The sequence below is a fragment of the Amblyomma mixtum genome, chromosome 7, assembly GCF_055824585.1.
Source record: "Amblyomma mixtum isolate Tamu chromosome 7, ASM5582458v1, whole genome shotgun sequence".
NCBI classification, from domain to species: Eukaryota; Metazoa; Arthropoda; class Arachnida; order Ixodida; family Ixodidae; genus Amblyomma; species Amblyomma mixtum.
This window is the reverse complement of record NC_143018.1, coordinates 41,149,403-41,165,175: the sequence shown is the minus strand read 5'-3', so window position 1 is coordinate 41,165,175 and position 15,773 is coordinate 41,149,403. Positions and strand designations below refer to the sequence as shown.

At 50.5% G+C, this 15,773-nt stretch overlaps 1 protein-coding gene across 1 annotated transcript; it reads left to right on the top strand.

Annotated features, from left to right (window-relative positions):
• The first annotated feature begins 1,271 nt into the window (after positions 1 to 1,271).
• Positions 1,272 to 14,317, top strand: LOC149335790 (uncharacterized). Its single transcript, XM_089554554.1, has 3 exons — positions 1,272 to 1,559; positions 11,036 to 11,350; positions 12,147 to 14,317. The coding sequence occupies exons 2-3, from the start codon at positions 11,057 to 11,059 to the stop codon at positions 13,299 to 13,301; spliced, it is 1,449 nt and encodes a 482-aa protein (XP_089410680.1). The 5' UTR covers positions 1,272 to 1,559; positions 11,036 to 11,056; the 3' UTR covers positions 13,302 to 14,317.
• The last annotated feature ends 1,456 nt before the right edge of the window (positions 14,318 to 15,773 follow it).

The following is a 15,773-nucleotide window of genomic DNA, read 5'->3' as shown; positions in this document are numbered from 1 at the left end:
AGGAGAAAGGGGGTATGCTGTAAAGAAGGGTTGCCCACGAGCGCAACGAAACGGCACAGGTGCCTCTCGGGCGTTTTCAGTTGAGCTAAGTTCGCGAAGAGAGCGAAAGTGGCTAGCAAAGCAGGCGGTGGAGGTGCGTGGATGGCAGCGAACCGCAAGAACCCGTATTGGGAGGGGGGTATGAAAGAAAAATGTCGTCAGGCAGAAGGGGAAGAGATGGGGAAGATTAGGTTGGGAGCTGGCAAAACGTCGCAAAGCTTGACAAAAGAAACGAACAAATGGCTGAGAAGCGTGCTTGGGCAGTAACATCTCGGGTAGAGAGAGGAAAAGGAATTGAAAACGAAGTAAACATAAGGAAATATGAGGAGAGGAAGAAAAACAAGACAAAATCAAAAGACCAAAAGAAAGCAGATAAGATGAAAGAATGAGAGGGAACCGATGAAAAAGGCAGCAGGGGCTACTAAACGCCTATGATTAGTATTATACCAGACTTCGTTTCGAAAAATGTTAGCAGAAGCAACACTAAAGCGGGACCCTCCCAGGTGATCCCTGTAGCCCTCCTAATGGGAGCCTTGCCTTATGGTAAGGAAAAAATGTTAAAAAAAAATAAAACACCTACGTGAGATAAAGTGCGAGGGTTAATTAGCCGCAATGATATGTCAATATTTTCATTTTATTCTTTTCGTTCAGGAATCCTGTCATTCACACAGCTACTTGTTTCTTCAATATAAGATTGATTGAAGTCTAAGGTTGTCCTGATTTTATCTGCGATTATCTTGTAGGCAACGGACAGTAAGCTGATCGGTCTGTAATTTTCAAGTCCTGGATACCTACTTTCTAATGAATTAAGAAAATGTTTCCAATATCCATGTTCCGTATAACGTTCCCATTAGGTATGCAGTAAGTTCCCTGCCTCAGTACATTCTGTCCGAGATGAGATCCCACGTGCCTCTTAAGGCCAACACACAGCCCAACTTCGAGGCCTGGAATACTGATACCACCCATGTTTTTTTGGCAACCGAACAAAAACGACTAGCCTCACGTATACGACGTTGACGCCGCCGGTGGCAGAACTGGCCTGCATTGCGAGGAGCCAGCGGAAGGCCAACAAAGACGTCACACACGCTGCGCTGTTTTTTTAGTTTCGGTTTTTCGCTTACAAGGCTTCAGAACGGCAGCCGGAGTGCGGCTCGGAGGCACTTGAGGATGCAGGCTAACACGATTTGCAGGTGGTCACATGACCTTAGATAACCGAAGGATTCCTCTATCTTGCAACGTCGGTTTGTTGCGAACCAAATGAACGTCACGCCAAGAAAAATTTCTTGGCCCCGTACAGCCGATCCGATCGTGATAACCTTCAAATCACGCTAAGGCTGTAGGCAGATAAAGCAGCTTTCCAAAGTGCTGATAATATAGCGACGGGAAGGAGGAATCCTTACGAAAGCCGGGCCGAGGTTATTCTGCTTGCTGAGCTGCTGGGGTGGCTGGGTGCAAAGTTTACGTGCTGCTCTTCAAAGGACCGGGACAGGGACACCGTCCTCGAGCGATTAAGTTGCCGCGTAAGTTTTTTACTCTTCTCTTTTTACATGTCTGGCTTCGAGTTTGTTGCGCGAGATTTGCGCCCTGCAGAGCCTGCCGCTTGGTTTGGTTCAGCTGGTAATTAAAATCCCTAGGCACCATGTCCGCGCCAGCGTAAAGAGAAACCCTGCCTGCCCCCTCCCCTTTTATCGTCAACTGGCGTTTTTTCTCTGCCAGGGCTAGAATTTCTGTCGAATGGTACATACTTATAGCTGGCTAATCTCAGTTTAGGAAGAAGGTCGCCGTACCGGTATCTCGCTGCTGCATTTGTGTGCAGTCATGAGAATTATGAGCGCGAACACGGCATCGCGTGTCGTTCTGCACAGACAGCGCAGCCTTTCGTACGCTATGTCTGCCGTCACACGTGTAACTTGCACTGCAAAAGGCTGTTTGTAGAGCGAACCTACTTCCAGCCATTACGTTTTTTGCGGCGCCGGCAGTTTCTGTATAACCTGACGTGCTCGCTGTCTACATCTGGAATACGGCTAACTGCACAAGAGTGATAGGTGGCACACGAACTCACCTAATAGAGTTCAGAGAAGCGCCAGCCAGGTGTGAAATTTCGTGTTTTGCGGGAGATATAGAAGAAGATCAAAAGGCGAATGCGAATTTTTTATTTATCGTTCCTTTCAGCTACAAGGGTGCCCGACCAGTATCCGGGCGCTCTTGTGACGAAAAACGTGCTGCCTAGCCAGCTTGATAGCACCCCAGAATATCTCTGGGCGTGAATGCCATTGTTACCGGGCAGAACTTCCATGTCCTTTATCAGTTATCCCCGTGCATTGCCGACCGAACGGGTAGCAGACGGCACCGCGGCGGTTGTATATATGTTCGTCTGCCACCCGTTACAGCACGATGATGGCGATGGTGTAAAAAATTAATTTCGTTCAACAAGTGTGCTCCGTCTGGGAGAGGCCTTCAGTCCCGGGGCCGGATTCTCGCGTGTTTGGTTGGTTTCCCCGACGAGTTGGCTTCGGCTATAGCGGCTGGCTGACCTGCCGCCGGCTGTTGTCATGAGGCTGGAGAGCCAGCTAATCCCCCAATTAACTGGCTGGAACAGCCAGCTACGTGACAATCCGGCCCCAGGGATCCTGCAGGAGCTGTCGCGAGCCTGGCTCGGTACACAAGTTTGTGCTGCTTATCCTAGTTGATGGCTTCCTCCTGACTCCGTTCCCTCTTCAAGCCTAAGATAATGCGAGACTTTACAATCCTATGGTCACTAAATCCCACCTTGCCGAGCACCTACCCATACTGCATGGTGCTCGGGAGAACGCGCTATATGAAGTCTATTTCATTTACGGCACGGTACTTAAATCGCAGTATCACCATACGTGATGCACTAGTGGGAACGAAAGCCGCCGGGGGGCGTGACTGGCGACCTAGGCCGATGACGTTTGCTACCCGGTGGTTAGAGAGCGCATTGGTGGTGTAGGCATAGATTCGTGCTTTGTGATGTGGGATACTTAAATGTGAATGAAATCAGCAGTCATCAAAGCCAATACAAAACATAATGGATTTTTTTTTTTTGTAAAGAGAAAAAGATTGGGCATATGGGTAATGCATACTTAGAAGGAAGCCACACCACGGAAATGAAGACGGGACGCGAGACAACAGAAGATCAAGCGCTTGTCGGTTTCTGGCCTTGATCAATGGAATTACATTAGCGCGACTGATTGTATGTATCCATATATGTCTTATTAAGAAGCCCCTCATTTCACCGCGCTTCTTCGCTTAGTGCTCAAGTGAGTTCCAGGAGAGTACTACGGCAGGCTGGTTGGTATGACATAATTAAGCATAAAATTTCGCGGAGTCAGACACAGGACATAAGTAGACAGGACGAACGCAAGCTTTCAAATAGTTTATTGAAGCAACGCCTCACACTTTCCTCAACAACAATACGCAAGCGCGCCAAGCGCTCCACCGTGCACTCGAAACGTAATCACCTTATCAAGCCGAGGAAGCAAAGTTCCTTTTTGTACAAGTGAACCGAAGTGTCGATAACACATTTTTCGAATCCTTATCTGTGTATATGCAAAGCTTCGTAAATTTCACTTGCCTTCATTTCTCTGGCGCCGCCGATTATCTTAGTTTTCTTGAAAAGCAGCTTATCTTTTTTCGTTGCAGATAGGCAGTGCTTAGTTCTAGAGCTGCCCACAGTGCGGGCCTGTCTACTTTTGCCCCGTGTCCTTCGCGCAGTTCTGTTTCATTATGCTTAAATGAGGCAGCTGTTGGTAGACACGGCACCTTTATTCCTAGGTCTGTTAAAGCTCGTCCTGAAGATCTTTGTCCCGTTGCACATTTCTTAGTGCGGATGCATTCGTCTTGACATACGTACAGTCTAGCGCGATTTGAAGGTTATCGCGCGAGCGTCGACCAGCCTAGCCCTCCAGGCACCTAGCGGCCGACTTTGGAACAGGAGAAATCATGATTTCGCACTCTCCTCTTCCTCGTTCGCTGTTCCGTGCAACAAGCTTCACCCCCGCGACGAGATCACCACCCTTTCTCTCTATTCTAAGCTTTGCATTGGTTGCGATAAAATGTGGACTTGGTTACCTCTCGTATCTTGCGGGCGATAACAAAATTGGTGGGAAAGAAAATAAAAAAAACTGATAGCCCAGAGAAGGGAGTGACAGCTGCTGAAGGAACAGCAAAAAGAGTGAGGGAAGCTGGCCTGATACCTGCCTCGCCTCGGCAGAGAATTCTGGGCCATGCCGCTGTTCATGTTCTCGGCCGACGCTCGCGCGATAACCTTCAAATCGCGCTCGACTGTACAGTGAGGTATACGCGTCTCTGTACTGGACTATTGCTGTACTGGGACAGGGGGGCGGATGGAGAGGTCTGATAAATGCACCCCCTTTAAAGCTGACAGAGTGCATTGAAAACTGTTCTTCTGTGCTTCCAGAGTACCTCTAAGCGAGACTGAAAGTGACCGTAGACGTATAAATAGCAGACAGGAGAAATAACGCCCTTCCCGCATGCAATTTTCGCTATAGACATATAATGGCACTGAAAAAGCTAGTGCAGAATGAAGCGGTTGTTTAATCCATGTAAATCATACTTCAGGAATTAAAAAAAAACGATGCAGAATGCTTATTGCACTTTAAAATTGGGAATCATTCTTCTCTAGGCGCCGCGGTGGCTCAGTGGCTATGCTGCTCGGCTGCTGGCCCGAAAGACGCGGGTTCGATCCCGGCCGCGGCGGTTGAATTTCTTTGGAGGAGAAATTCAAGGCACGTGTACTGTACGATGTCAGTGCACGTTAAAGAACCCCAGGTGGTCGAAATTTCCGGAGCCCTCCACTACGGCGTCTCTCATAGCCTTAGTCGCTTTGGGACGTTAAACCCCATAAACCGACCGACCGACCGACCGACCGACCGACCGACCGACCGACCGACCGACCGACCGACCGACCGACCGACCGACCGACCGACCGACCGACCGACCGACCGACCGACCGACCGACCGACCGACCGACCGACCGACCGACCGACCGACCGACCGACCGACCGACCGACCGACCGACCGACCGACCGACCGACCGACCGACCGACCGACCGACCGACCGACCGACCGACCGACCGACCGACCGACCGACCGACCGACCGACCGACCGACCGACCGACCGACCGACCGACCGACCGACCGACCGACCGACCGACCGACCGACCGACCGACCGACCGACCGACCGACCGACCGACCGACCGACCGACCGACCGACCGACCGACCGACCGACCGACCGACCGACCGACCGACCGACCGACCGACCGACCGACCGACCGACCGACCGACCGACCGACCGACCGACCGACCGACCGACCGACCGACCGACCGACCGACCGACCGACCGACCGACCGACCGACCGACCGACCGACCGACCGACCGACCGACCGACCGACCGACCGACCGACCGACCGACCGACCGACCGACCGACCGACCGACCGACCGACCGACCGACCGACCGACCGACCGACCGACCGACCGACCGACCGACCGACCGACCGACCGACCGACCGACCGACCGACCGACCGACCGACCGACCGACCGACCGACCGACCGACCGACCGACCGACCGACCGACCGACCGACCGACCGACCGACCGACCGACCGACCGACCGACCGACCGACCGACCGACCGACCGACCGACCGACCGACCGACCGACCGACCGACCGACCGACCGACCGACCGACCGACCGACCGACCGACCGACCGACCGACCGACCGACCGACCGACCGACCGACCGACCGACCGACCGACCGACCGACCGACCGACCGACCGACCGACCGACCGACCGACCGACCGACCGACCGACCGACCGACCGACCGACCGACCGACCGACCGACCGACCGACCGACCGACCGACCGACCGACCGACCGACCGACCGACCGACCGACCGACCGACCGACCGACCGACCGACCGACCGACCGACCGACCGACCGACCATTCTTCTCTAAATGGGAACATACAAAACTGCACTCCCACAATGCTAAGCTTGTCCAGGGAAGGTTTAGAACCTCTTGAACCTCTGCCTCAGTGGTTATGGCGCTCGGCTGCTGACCCGAAAGACGTGGGTTCGATGCCGGCCGCAGCGTTTGCATTTCTATGGAGGCGAAACTCTAGAGGCCCGTGTGCTGTGCGGTGTCAGTGCATGCTAAAGAGCCGCAGGTGGTCGAAATTATCCGGAGCCCTTCACTACGGCGTCCCTCATAGCCTGAGTCGCTTTGGGACGTTAACCCCCCATAAACCATAAACTCACACTAGCCGGCGATCTACACAATAAACTTTCAGAGTTACCGCGCAAAAAAAGCGGAGTGCTACATGCAGGACGTTAAGCATATTAAGGTTACATACCTAATGGCTAAGGGCTTGATTTTGCTAAAGCACTGTTTAGAAAAAGCTGCAAATAGACCTCTCCCTGCTTGCAAGTCAAAAGATGCCACGTGGAAGAGCAAGAGAAAATGCCTATTTCTTCGTCCTCGCGGGCGTTTCCTTGCACCCCTTCAACAGCGTCTGCAAATATAATGCAGCAGTTTGCTGGTTCGCGGCATCGATCACGCGATGAGGTGTTTTTATTTATTTATTTATTTATTTCTTGTACACCTCAAATGCCCCTGAATAGGGGTATTACATGAGGGGAAACAATACACAAAATGAATCTGAAAAGAATGACATGGGGTTTAAAACAGAACATTTTCATTGGCTTTTTTAAAATGGACGGGGCTGGTGCGGAGTGCGGCATCGGCAGGCAGGCCATTCCAGTCTACTGCAGTCTGGGAAAAGAAGGAATGAAGGTGCGCAGTGGTGCGTGCGCGGGTGGATAAACGGCTTTTCTGTGACTGGTGCGAGGAGACACGTGATGAGCTGGTTTTAGATCTGCAAGGGATGAATGATAAAACTTGTGGAAAAGGATGAGTCGGCAGATTTTGCGTCGCAGCTCGAGGTCAGGCAGGTTAGCTCTTGACTTCATGGCAGTCACACTAGACTGATAAGAGTAGTCTGAATGTATGAATCTAGCTGCACGGTTTTGCACTGATTCAAGTGCTTTAGTTAGATAAGAAATGTGAGGGTCCCAAACTGCGCATGCATATTCCAGCTTGGGACGAACCAACGTTATGTAGGCGGGAGTTTTAATAGACGAAGAAGCTACTGGCAAATTACGTCGTAAGTAAGACAGGACACGATTAGCTTCATTAGTAATGGCAGTGATATGGGTGGACCAAGAAAGGTCATGCGGTATGTTAATTCCCAGGTACTTACATGTTGATGTCGGAGAAATAACGGAACCGCAAAGTACGTAGCAAGGAGTTGGGTAAGTGCGTCGTTTTGCAAACTTACAAGCTGTAAGCTTGTAAGTTTCCTCATTAAGTATATATTATTGTAGTTTGTTTATTTTGTTAATTGATGCAATTTCTCTTCATAGCGGCAGCAACGTGACAAGGTGTGCACGTGTTTTTCCTGTCCCGCATTAAGACGTCACTTGCCGCCCTATGTCATGTGCATGACAACCCCCATGACTTCGCACCTACCGAAGCCCTGAAATGACACTTCGGTGGTTATCCAGATAATTTTCTGCTGGTTTCCGGAGTTCGAAAATGGTCGTCCAAGAGGGCATCCCTCAAAGCCTCCGCAAACCAACAGCAGAAATGACTCCCACGCGACAATGGCTACATACCAGACACGATAAGTGTGTCGTTCTTACAATATGACAGTCTCGTCCAGGTGTTTTTGCATAACACTTTTCAAATTTGAAGTTTATTCATCGTTTCAATACACAAGATGAAAAGGCAAGAGATAAAGGCGTAGCCTGACAAGCGCTCTTGCTTCATCGAGCAGTCACAGCGAACAGGATGTATATGTACACAAAGGTTGCAATAATAAAGCGCATATGTAATAAACAAGACAATTGCGCGCACATCTTGCATAAAAATCAACATCACAGAAAAGAAGGTAGTACTAGGAAACAGATTTTCTAATTATACAAATACAAAAAAACCCTATAAATATCAATACAGCCATTACTATAATGTTTTTTCTAATAACCACTTCCTCAGTTAACTTTTCGCACCTCGAAGCGGAGAAGTGTCCGTGTCCTGTCAGCATGCAGCGGCATACGGCAACTAGCACTTTTTATGCTTCCCAGGAGGCGTAGAATTTTTTTTTAATTTGTTGCAGGAGCCCTCTCCCTCATAGCCTGAGCCACCTTGGGACGTTAAACACCATAAAACCAAACCATTTGCTGCAGGTGCAGGGGTTTTTCAAGGTGATAATGGCAGCCAAGGATAGCACTCATCAAGGCGAATGAAGAACGAAGGCTATAAGCAGTTTACTTGATGTGATTTATTGGTCAGTGACTGGAAGAACGATGGATATCTTAATTTTCTGTGAAAACGGAATGCGGGGTGTGGGGAGCGGACGGTCCATCAAGCTAGGATGCAGACCCGTAATAGAGGTTTAGAATAGGGGGGCCCCAAGGCTTGGGGGCCTCAATGAAATGGCTGGCCCCAGCGCTACGTAAGAGTGTGCCAGTGAGTTTTAGAATACGGGTCTCCTCTACGCAGCGGGGACAGGCTTGCGTTTCTGTTGCAGCGCCACTACGACCATCCAAAAAGCTACTCCTCAAAAGTTTTTAAGATATGAGTTTTTTTTTCTTCATCAGAAACTGCTATTATTGCAGACACACGATTTAAGAGTAAAAAATTGTAAGTGTTTTTTTACTGAGGCAGGAAACCCCATTCGAACGTCCCACCAAGTCACCTCTACGGCGACCAAACAATGCTACTCGCTAAGCCTAGTAGCATTGTAAACACGGAAGCAATCTGAAAATATGGCGATTTCATCGCTAAAATTTTGTGGCGCGGGCATCTTCAGACAAAGCGAAAGCTTCGTGCGCCTTTCGTTTGCCAAGAACTTAGTATACAGAGCAGCGGCGACGACGAATCGGTGGTGAAGAGTATAGTGAACTATAGTGAACAGAGAGGCCCCGCTTCGATGGGCGCCGCCATGTTGCCTGTACGTAGAGCGGCATTGAGGCGCCCGCTATTTCGCAAAATAGCGTTCACCGCTAACGTTAACCCAAGACGCAGCGCGGGCATAGCGTTCTGCGCATACGCACTTCGACGCCCAAACTTCTTGCGGGGGCCCCCAAAGCTTTGGGCCCCCTATTGTTACACTCCGTAATAGACACCTTTAGCATACCGTGTACCATGCTATCGTTACCGGTACCGGAGTACCGGGAGCTCGCGCGCAGCCAATGCGCATGCGCAAATCGCCTTGACGGCGCCAGATGTCGCGATGTGCCCACGAGCTGCGCGCGCGTCTGCAGCATCGAGGCCATGGAGGAAGCAAAAACTAGGAGGGAGCATGACGTCACAATCTTGAAGCCTAGTCATAAAAAATATAGTGGAAAGCATCATGGGAAATAGGCCCTCACGTGACAAGGCAGCGGTAGCTCTTTGCCGGATTTCGGTTTCGGTTTCACCCTCTCGCTCTACGAGCAACTGCGCGACCATCTGCTCGTGTTCACTGACGGCTCCGTGGTGAGCACAAACTGCTCGCTCGCCGAAGCGGCCACCGTCCCCGAGCGACGCGTGCGCTGAATGCGGCACAGTGGAGACATTGGAGCACATGTTCCTTCGCTGTGTCGCTTCTGCAGTGCCGCGTCGCGAGATGATCGCGGCCTACAGGGCGCTGGGAATCATCCCGGACAGTCTCGAAGCGCTCCCGTGGCCGCGCGGCAGTGCGCGCATCCGTGACAGAACAATGGTGAGCCTCTGTGCGTTCATCGAGCAGGCGGACTTGACTTCCCGCTTGCTCTTCGCCATGTAGTGCGAGCGTGACACGACCGCTCCGTGGGTGCTAGCTACCTGGGACGGTATGCGCGGCCGGGCGCCCCACCCCGGCCGCTAGTGCGGTGTGCCGCGCGCGCGATTAGTCCGAGACAGAACGCTACGTGCGCGCGGCTATGTAGTACATACAGTTTACTTCTTTTTGTGATTGTGCGCAATGGCCGGGAGACCCCGCGCAGGGGCAGACGTAAAGCCGTCGGTACTCTCTCTCGACAGCGAGAGAAATACTTCACTGCTGCGTTTCACGTCGGAACCGCATATGTGCGCGAGCGTATTCGGCGCGACTTGTGCCTCGAGGATAGCGGAGAACGGCGGGCTCATGGGCGGGCCGAAGTCCGCCTGCCCGAGAAATAAAACCTTGCGCAGCGCGCCGGAGCGCTCGTAAAACACGTTCGTCCGCCTTGAGCGCTCTGGAAGCCACTGCGCCCTTTTTTTAGAGGCTCGTTTTCTTCGCCTACTCTCGAGTTCTCCGCTTATAGCATGCGCTGAAATAAACACTCCGTATGTGTGTATAACGACGAAAGGAATTCCTCTCCATTATTTTTATGAACCAAAGTTGAACAGTGACGAGGTCGCGGCCGCACCCTTTGATGAAAAGTTTACCTGCAGTTTTCTACAGTGCTCCCAAAAACTCGAGTGTAATCAACAGAAGTGTTGAGACGCGGAGCCTTCAGACAACCTCGAGCTCAGTACGCATTCCGCCAAAGCTGCAACACAGGCGCTGCGCTTCTGCGCTACATCGGAGCACGGACGTTCACTAAAAAGCACCGCTGGTTGGCAGTCTGGTAACTGTGGAGGGCCTATTTAATTCCCAAGAGTCAGTGCGCAAAAGAGCCCTCGGAAGCGGCGTCAGAGGAGGGAGGCTTGCAGAGGCTGAGCGCACTCTCTCCTAGTTTTTTTCCTCCATGATCGGGGCCAATCAACGCTTGCTCAGCGGCGGTGGGCGGGCACCCGGTACTCCTTTAGCGGTAACGGTAACACGGTACACGGTATGCTAAAGGTGTCTTATGTCTCTTTTTAACGCAACAGCGGAGGACGGGAAGGTTCCAGCCTCAAGGAGGTATGGTCGGTAACTGACCACTATCGTTGTGCGGGATTGCAGGAGTGGGGGCCGAAGAACACCATGCAAGATCCAGGGCCCAGGGTGCGGTACCGACTGCGCGGTCACCACTTCAGTGGCGTCAATTGGCGACCGACACGGTTCGCCGAGGCCGTGCCCATGATCCGCATCTGTGGCCTCTGCCATACGATTCCCAAGGAGACGGTAGCTCTTCCCTGCGCACATTTTCTCTGCGAGTTGTGCCTCAGAGCCTGCACACAAGACGGCCGTAGCGTTTGTCCGCTGGACGGGGAGGCCTTCGCAAAAAAGCAATGCAGCTGGAATAAATTGCTCATTAGGACAGGGAGGGAAATGAAGGTGAGATTTTTTTTTTTACGGCGACAACTGTCATAGGTTTAGTTTAGCAATATAGCCCTGCATTTTACTTTTGAACGTACGACGTCAACGATAAGATAATTACTGCGTGAAATGACTTTTTTCACATTGACTATACGATTAAATGACCTAGTTGCTGTTGTTACCTCGTTCCAACTAAGTTGGAAAGAAATAAAATTAAAAAGGCATAACTTGTCTGATAACATCCAATTCTGTGCAAAATACTCAAGTTGTCTAGTTTTTCCGAAACGGGGAACTAAGATACCTTGGACTGATACCAATAAGAAAATGAGTGGTGTTCTGTGAAGGCAACGCCAAGCCACAGAGGGTATAGCAAAGTGCTCTAAAAAAAAAAAAAAACCTTTCGCGGTTATGTTTTCTCATTGAGTTTTTCACCAGCGGCGTTCTTTTATGGTTTGTGCTTTTGCAATTTTGCAATGCAATGACCCCACCAACACCTCTGCCTAGCGCTCTAGGACATGTCTTCGTTGTCGGCGGCATCATGGTGACTTGACACTACTAGGCCGGTAACTTACCGGTGACTTTACAGTTACCTAATGTCACGTGATGGTGATGTTGTTGCGTAGTGACGCCATGGCCACGTGTTGCTGAACGCCAACGACGGCGATGCCACTCACGCCACGAATGAGCAGCCAACAACCTCGCTGTAAAGCGTTTTGCGTTTCAAGAAATAATGCATGGGTTCGCTTTTGCTCCGGCTCATTCTGCTATGTGGAACTGATTTACCATTGACCAGTTCTTTATTTTTTCTTCCAAGGCTCACTGCTGGAACGAAGCCCATGGCTGCAAGTTTGTAGGTACCATGGTCGTCATGCTGCGACATTACGAGACCCAATGCAAATTCCACGCTCTCGAGTGTCCGCAGTGCGGAGACGCAGTGTTGCACAATCAGCTTGCCGCTCACTACGTGGCCGGATGCAGAGGCGGCAATCCCTCAACCGCTGGAGACGTGGACAGCCGGCTTAATGTGCATGACGGCAGAGCAGCCGTGGAGGAATTGAAAGCCATGGTGGCATACCCGCTTCAAGACCAGCTTCCCGCTCTCCAGAGCCAAATGAACACACTCATCGAGGAGTCGAGGACAGAAGCCGTGCGCTTGCTGGAAATCATTAGTTCGCTCACTCAGTCTGCAGACACCATAAAGGACGGAGTGGAGCAAATCGCCGGCAACGTGGCAACGACGCTGGCGGAAGTCCAGCGATCTCGGGAAGATTCCGAACAAAACACAGGCGGCGTCATCGGAGCTTCTGTCCCGGTGGGGTACATACCGTGGCACACAGAGCAGAAGCTCATTCTTCGTAGGCTGGAGAAGTTAGCCGAGCAGTCACTAATTGGTATGGAACAGCTACGTGAGAACACTGTGGCGGACACCCCGCTTGTACTAATCAGCGCTGCGGCGGATACAGGGCTGCTACCGATCGTTAATGCCTCACCCGAGCCACCCACTACGTTTAGGCTGAGTGACACTGACCGGCTCTCATCAACAGCTTTAGTTGGCGAGAAAGTGTACATATTGGGCGTGAAAAATATTGGGCACCTATTACCGACTCTCTGGACACCAGGTGTTATCAAGAAGGGAGCGACATTGACCATATGGGATTTCAGGGACAGGTATCTGAAGGTTACTCTCACTGCCACCAGCAAAATTGCGCTTATTGGTGGTGGTCCCTTTCTTGATGTCCGTTTGGAGTTCTCCTGCCTCATTCCATCCTCTCGATTGCCGTCGGTTCGATATACTGTGAAAATGCTGCATAAAGAGCCTCGAAAGAATCATCACTTGGAATTGTCGGGTGAACGTCGCGACTCAGGTAATTTACACTCTTACTTTGGAACAAGTCTTGAATTGCTCGACGTCGAGGGTTTCCTTCACGACGGAGAATTTCGTCTTGAATTGAAACAGGAAGTTTCTTAATTGACGGGCACATATCATCGTCTAGCCACTCATCGTCACAAATGTAGACCTCGCCTTGTTTGGGCATTGTTGTCGTTTATAAGTGAACTTTGTGTCTCATCGTCAGTTTATCTTTTGTATTGATTGTTTTCGTCCCGAAAAATGACACTGTAAGCGCTCTTACACGATTGCACCATCCACGTCATTAGCGCACAGGGATTTCACCCATGAAATTAATTCTAACGGTAAAACTGCGGAGAATTCTCGACTGTCTTGGCGAGCCTTGTATATCTTTATGCGGCTCCGTCGATGAATGATTAATCGAAGGTTCTTAGGCGTCTGGTCATCTGCATCTCAGCTTCCAAACATTTAAGCAGCACAGCAAACATTTAAGCAGGTCAGCAAACATTTTACATTATATCTCCTCGATGGGATCGCGTATCATACTTTTATCTCTCCTACATATCATAATCATGTCAATTTCATAAATCTCATATTTTATATTGGACCGCATCGGACAAAGGCGAAAAAAAACCCTAATCTGCGTTTCTTCGTCAGACCAGCCGTATGTGTATGTTGAAGATTTTAAATTCTGCTAAAATTGACCATCTCCGAGATGTTCGGCATGAAAAACAAAGGTGTTATTGAATATTGCACAGTCAGATATTTCGCTTATTTGTACCTTTTTCGCCAAGAAAACTGCTTTCACTACGATATGTACAGAAGCATATTCGGAAAAACGACGCTAAGCCCAAAATGCCTCGTATTGCTGACGCTCAGCGCAGTGCTTATAACTTTCTAAGCTTGACATGCCAAACTTGGCTAATGCGCGATTTCTAGTGACATTGAATTAATTGCCTTTAGACAACAGTAAAAGTAGTTTGTAATTAATTGGCGTCAAATATGTTTGTGATTATTGACCTGAATTTGTCAGGAATTATCACTGAAATGTTTCTTGGATGCATTTGTTTAAAATTATTTTGTCGGTTTATTAAAAATCTCACGAAGTGCTATTTGAATCTGACTTGTGAATACTGAATTATGTGATTTTTTTGTCGAAAATAAAGGCGTACAGTCATGCTGTTGGTTTTGCCCTTCAGGGCAATAAGGGCTCTGAAAAAGTAAAACAGAAATTTCATTAGTGGTTGGCCCTAAGGTAGAAACTGACAAAGCTTACGCTATGTTGTGTAATGCTCGAAACCCAGCGAGAGCTGGGGTGCAAGTGTGTACTGTGCAGATCTCCATCTTTGTTACTTCGCATGATATCTGCTGTACGCACTGTCCACATGCACGTCATCCACGAGGGAGCTCTCGAGCCCGACGCATCACGGCGGCGTGGCTGGTCGGTCTTTGATTCAGGCCCGAGCCCAAGCAGCACACGTAATGCACCCAATATTGGCAATGTATCGGTAAAGGCCGACCCTTTCAAAGGAGAAGAGAGAAACCATCCATTTCCAATATTGGCTCGACTACTTGTGCTGCTTGGGAGGCGACAGAAGTGCCGTATGGGCCGCGTCGCTCTAACTCCCACCAACCTTGGTGCGACACATTCTACACCCACACACCTGCTTACCATTCACTGCTATAATTGAACGCCATATCGGGTAAAGCTCCACAATCTCGCCCTCTTCGCTCAGTTTTCATTGTGCTCTACCTCACCCTGTTATTTCTTGCAAAGCTGAGGGCGACTGCGCACAGCATTGCCCTCCTTTAAGCTTCTGTGGCGGCGCTGTGGTTATGGCGCTCTGCTGTTGAGCCCATGAAGTGGATTGAATCCCAGGCGTAGCGGCCGAATTTAGGTGTAGGCGATGTGCGAAAGGCGCCCGTTTGCTGTGCGATGTCAGCTCACTTCAAGAACGCCAGGTGGTCTAAATTAATCGGGACTTCTCCACTACCGCTTCTCTCGTGGCCCAAGTGCTGCTTTGGGCCGTTGAGGGCATTGAATCCCGCATAGTATACCGTAGCAGATCTCTCATCTACCTGCTTCCGCCCTCACATTAACAGACCTAAATTCGATCGCTGGTCTGAAGTTCCCGAAACAGGTCCCTCTTTAAGAAGGAACCATGTGTTCTCCACATCGCAAAGATAATGACAGTGAGATGTTCAGAAATCCTCTGGCAATGATCGCTTTACTACGACACAGAAAATTGTGTTCACCAGATTTGCACTGAGAAGGCTATTCTTTTTGGCGATGAACTCGCAGTGCCAACGTGGCGATGCTCAATCGGCTATTTGCGCCATGGCAAGGGCCTCAGTCCAGATGAACGAAACGATACCGATTTGTCTGAGTTGGTCAAATGTTTAGAGGAATTAGTCTGAGCGCTTATGTGTGAGTCTGTTCATACTGCGCGCCTATCCGGCCTGAGGGATGAGTGGTTTGCAGTCGCTAAACGATGAGCGATGATTCCTTGTCACTCGATCGTAGGGTCAACACAAACATGAGAAGAAACACATGTATCCGTGCCTTTACATTCTTAGATACTACCTGCAGTT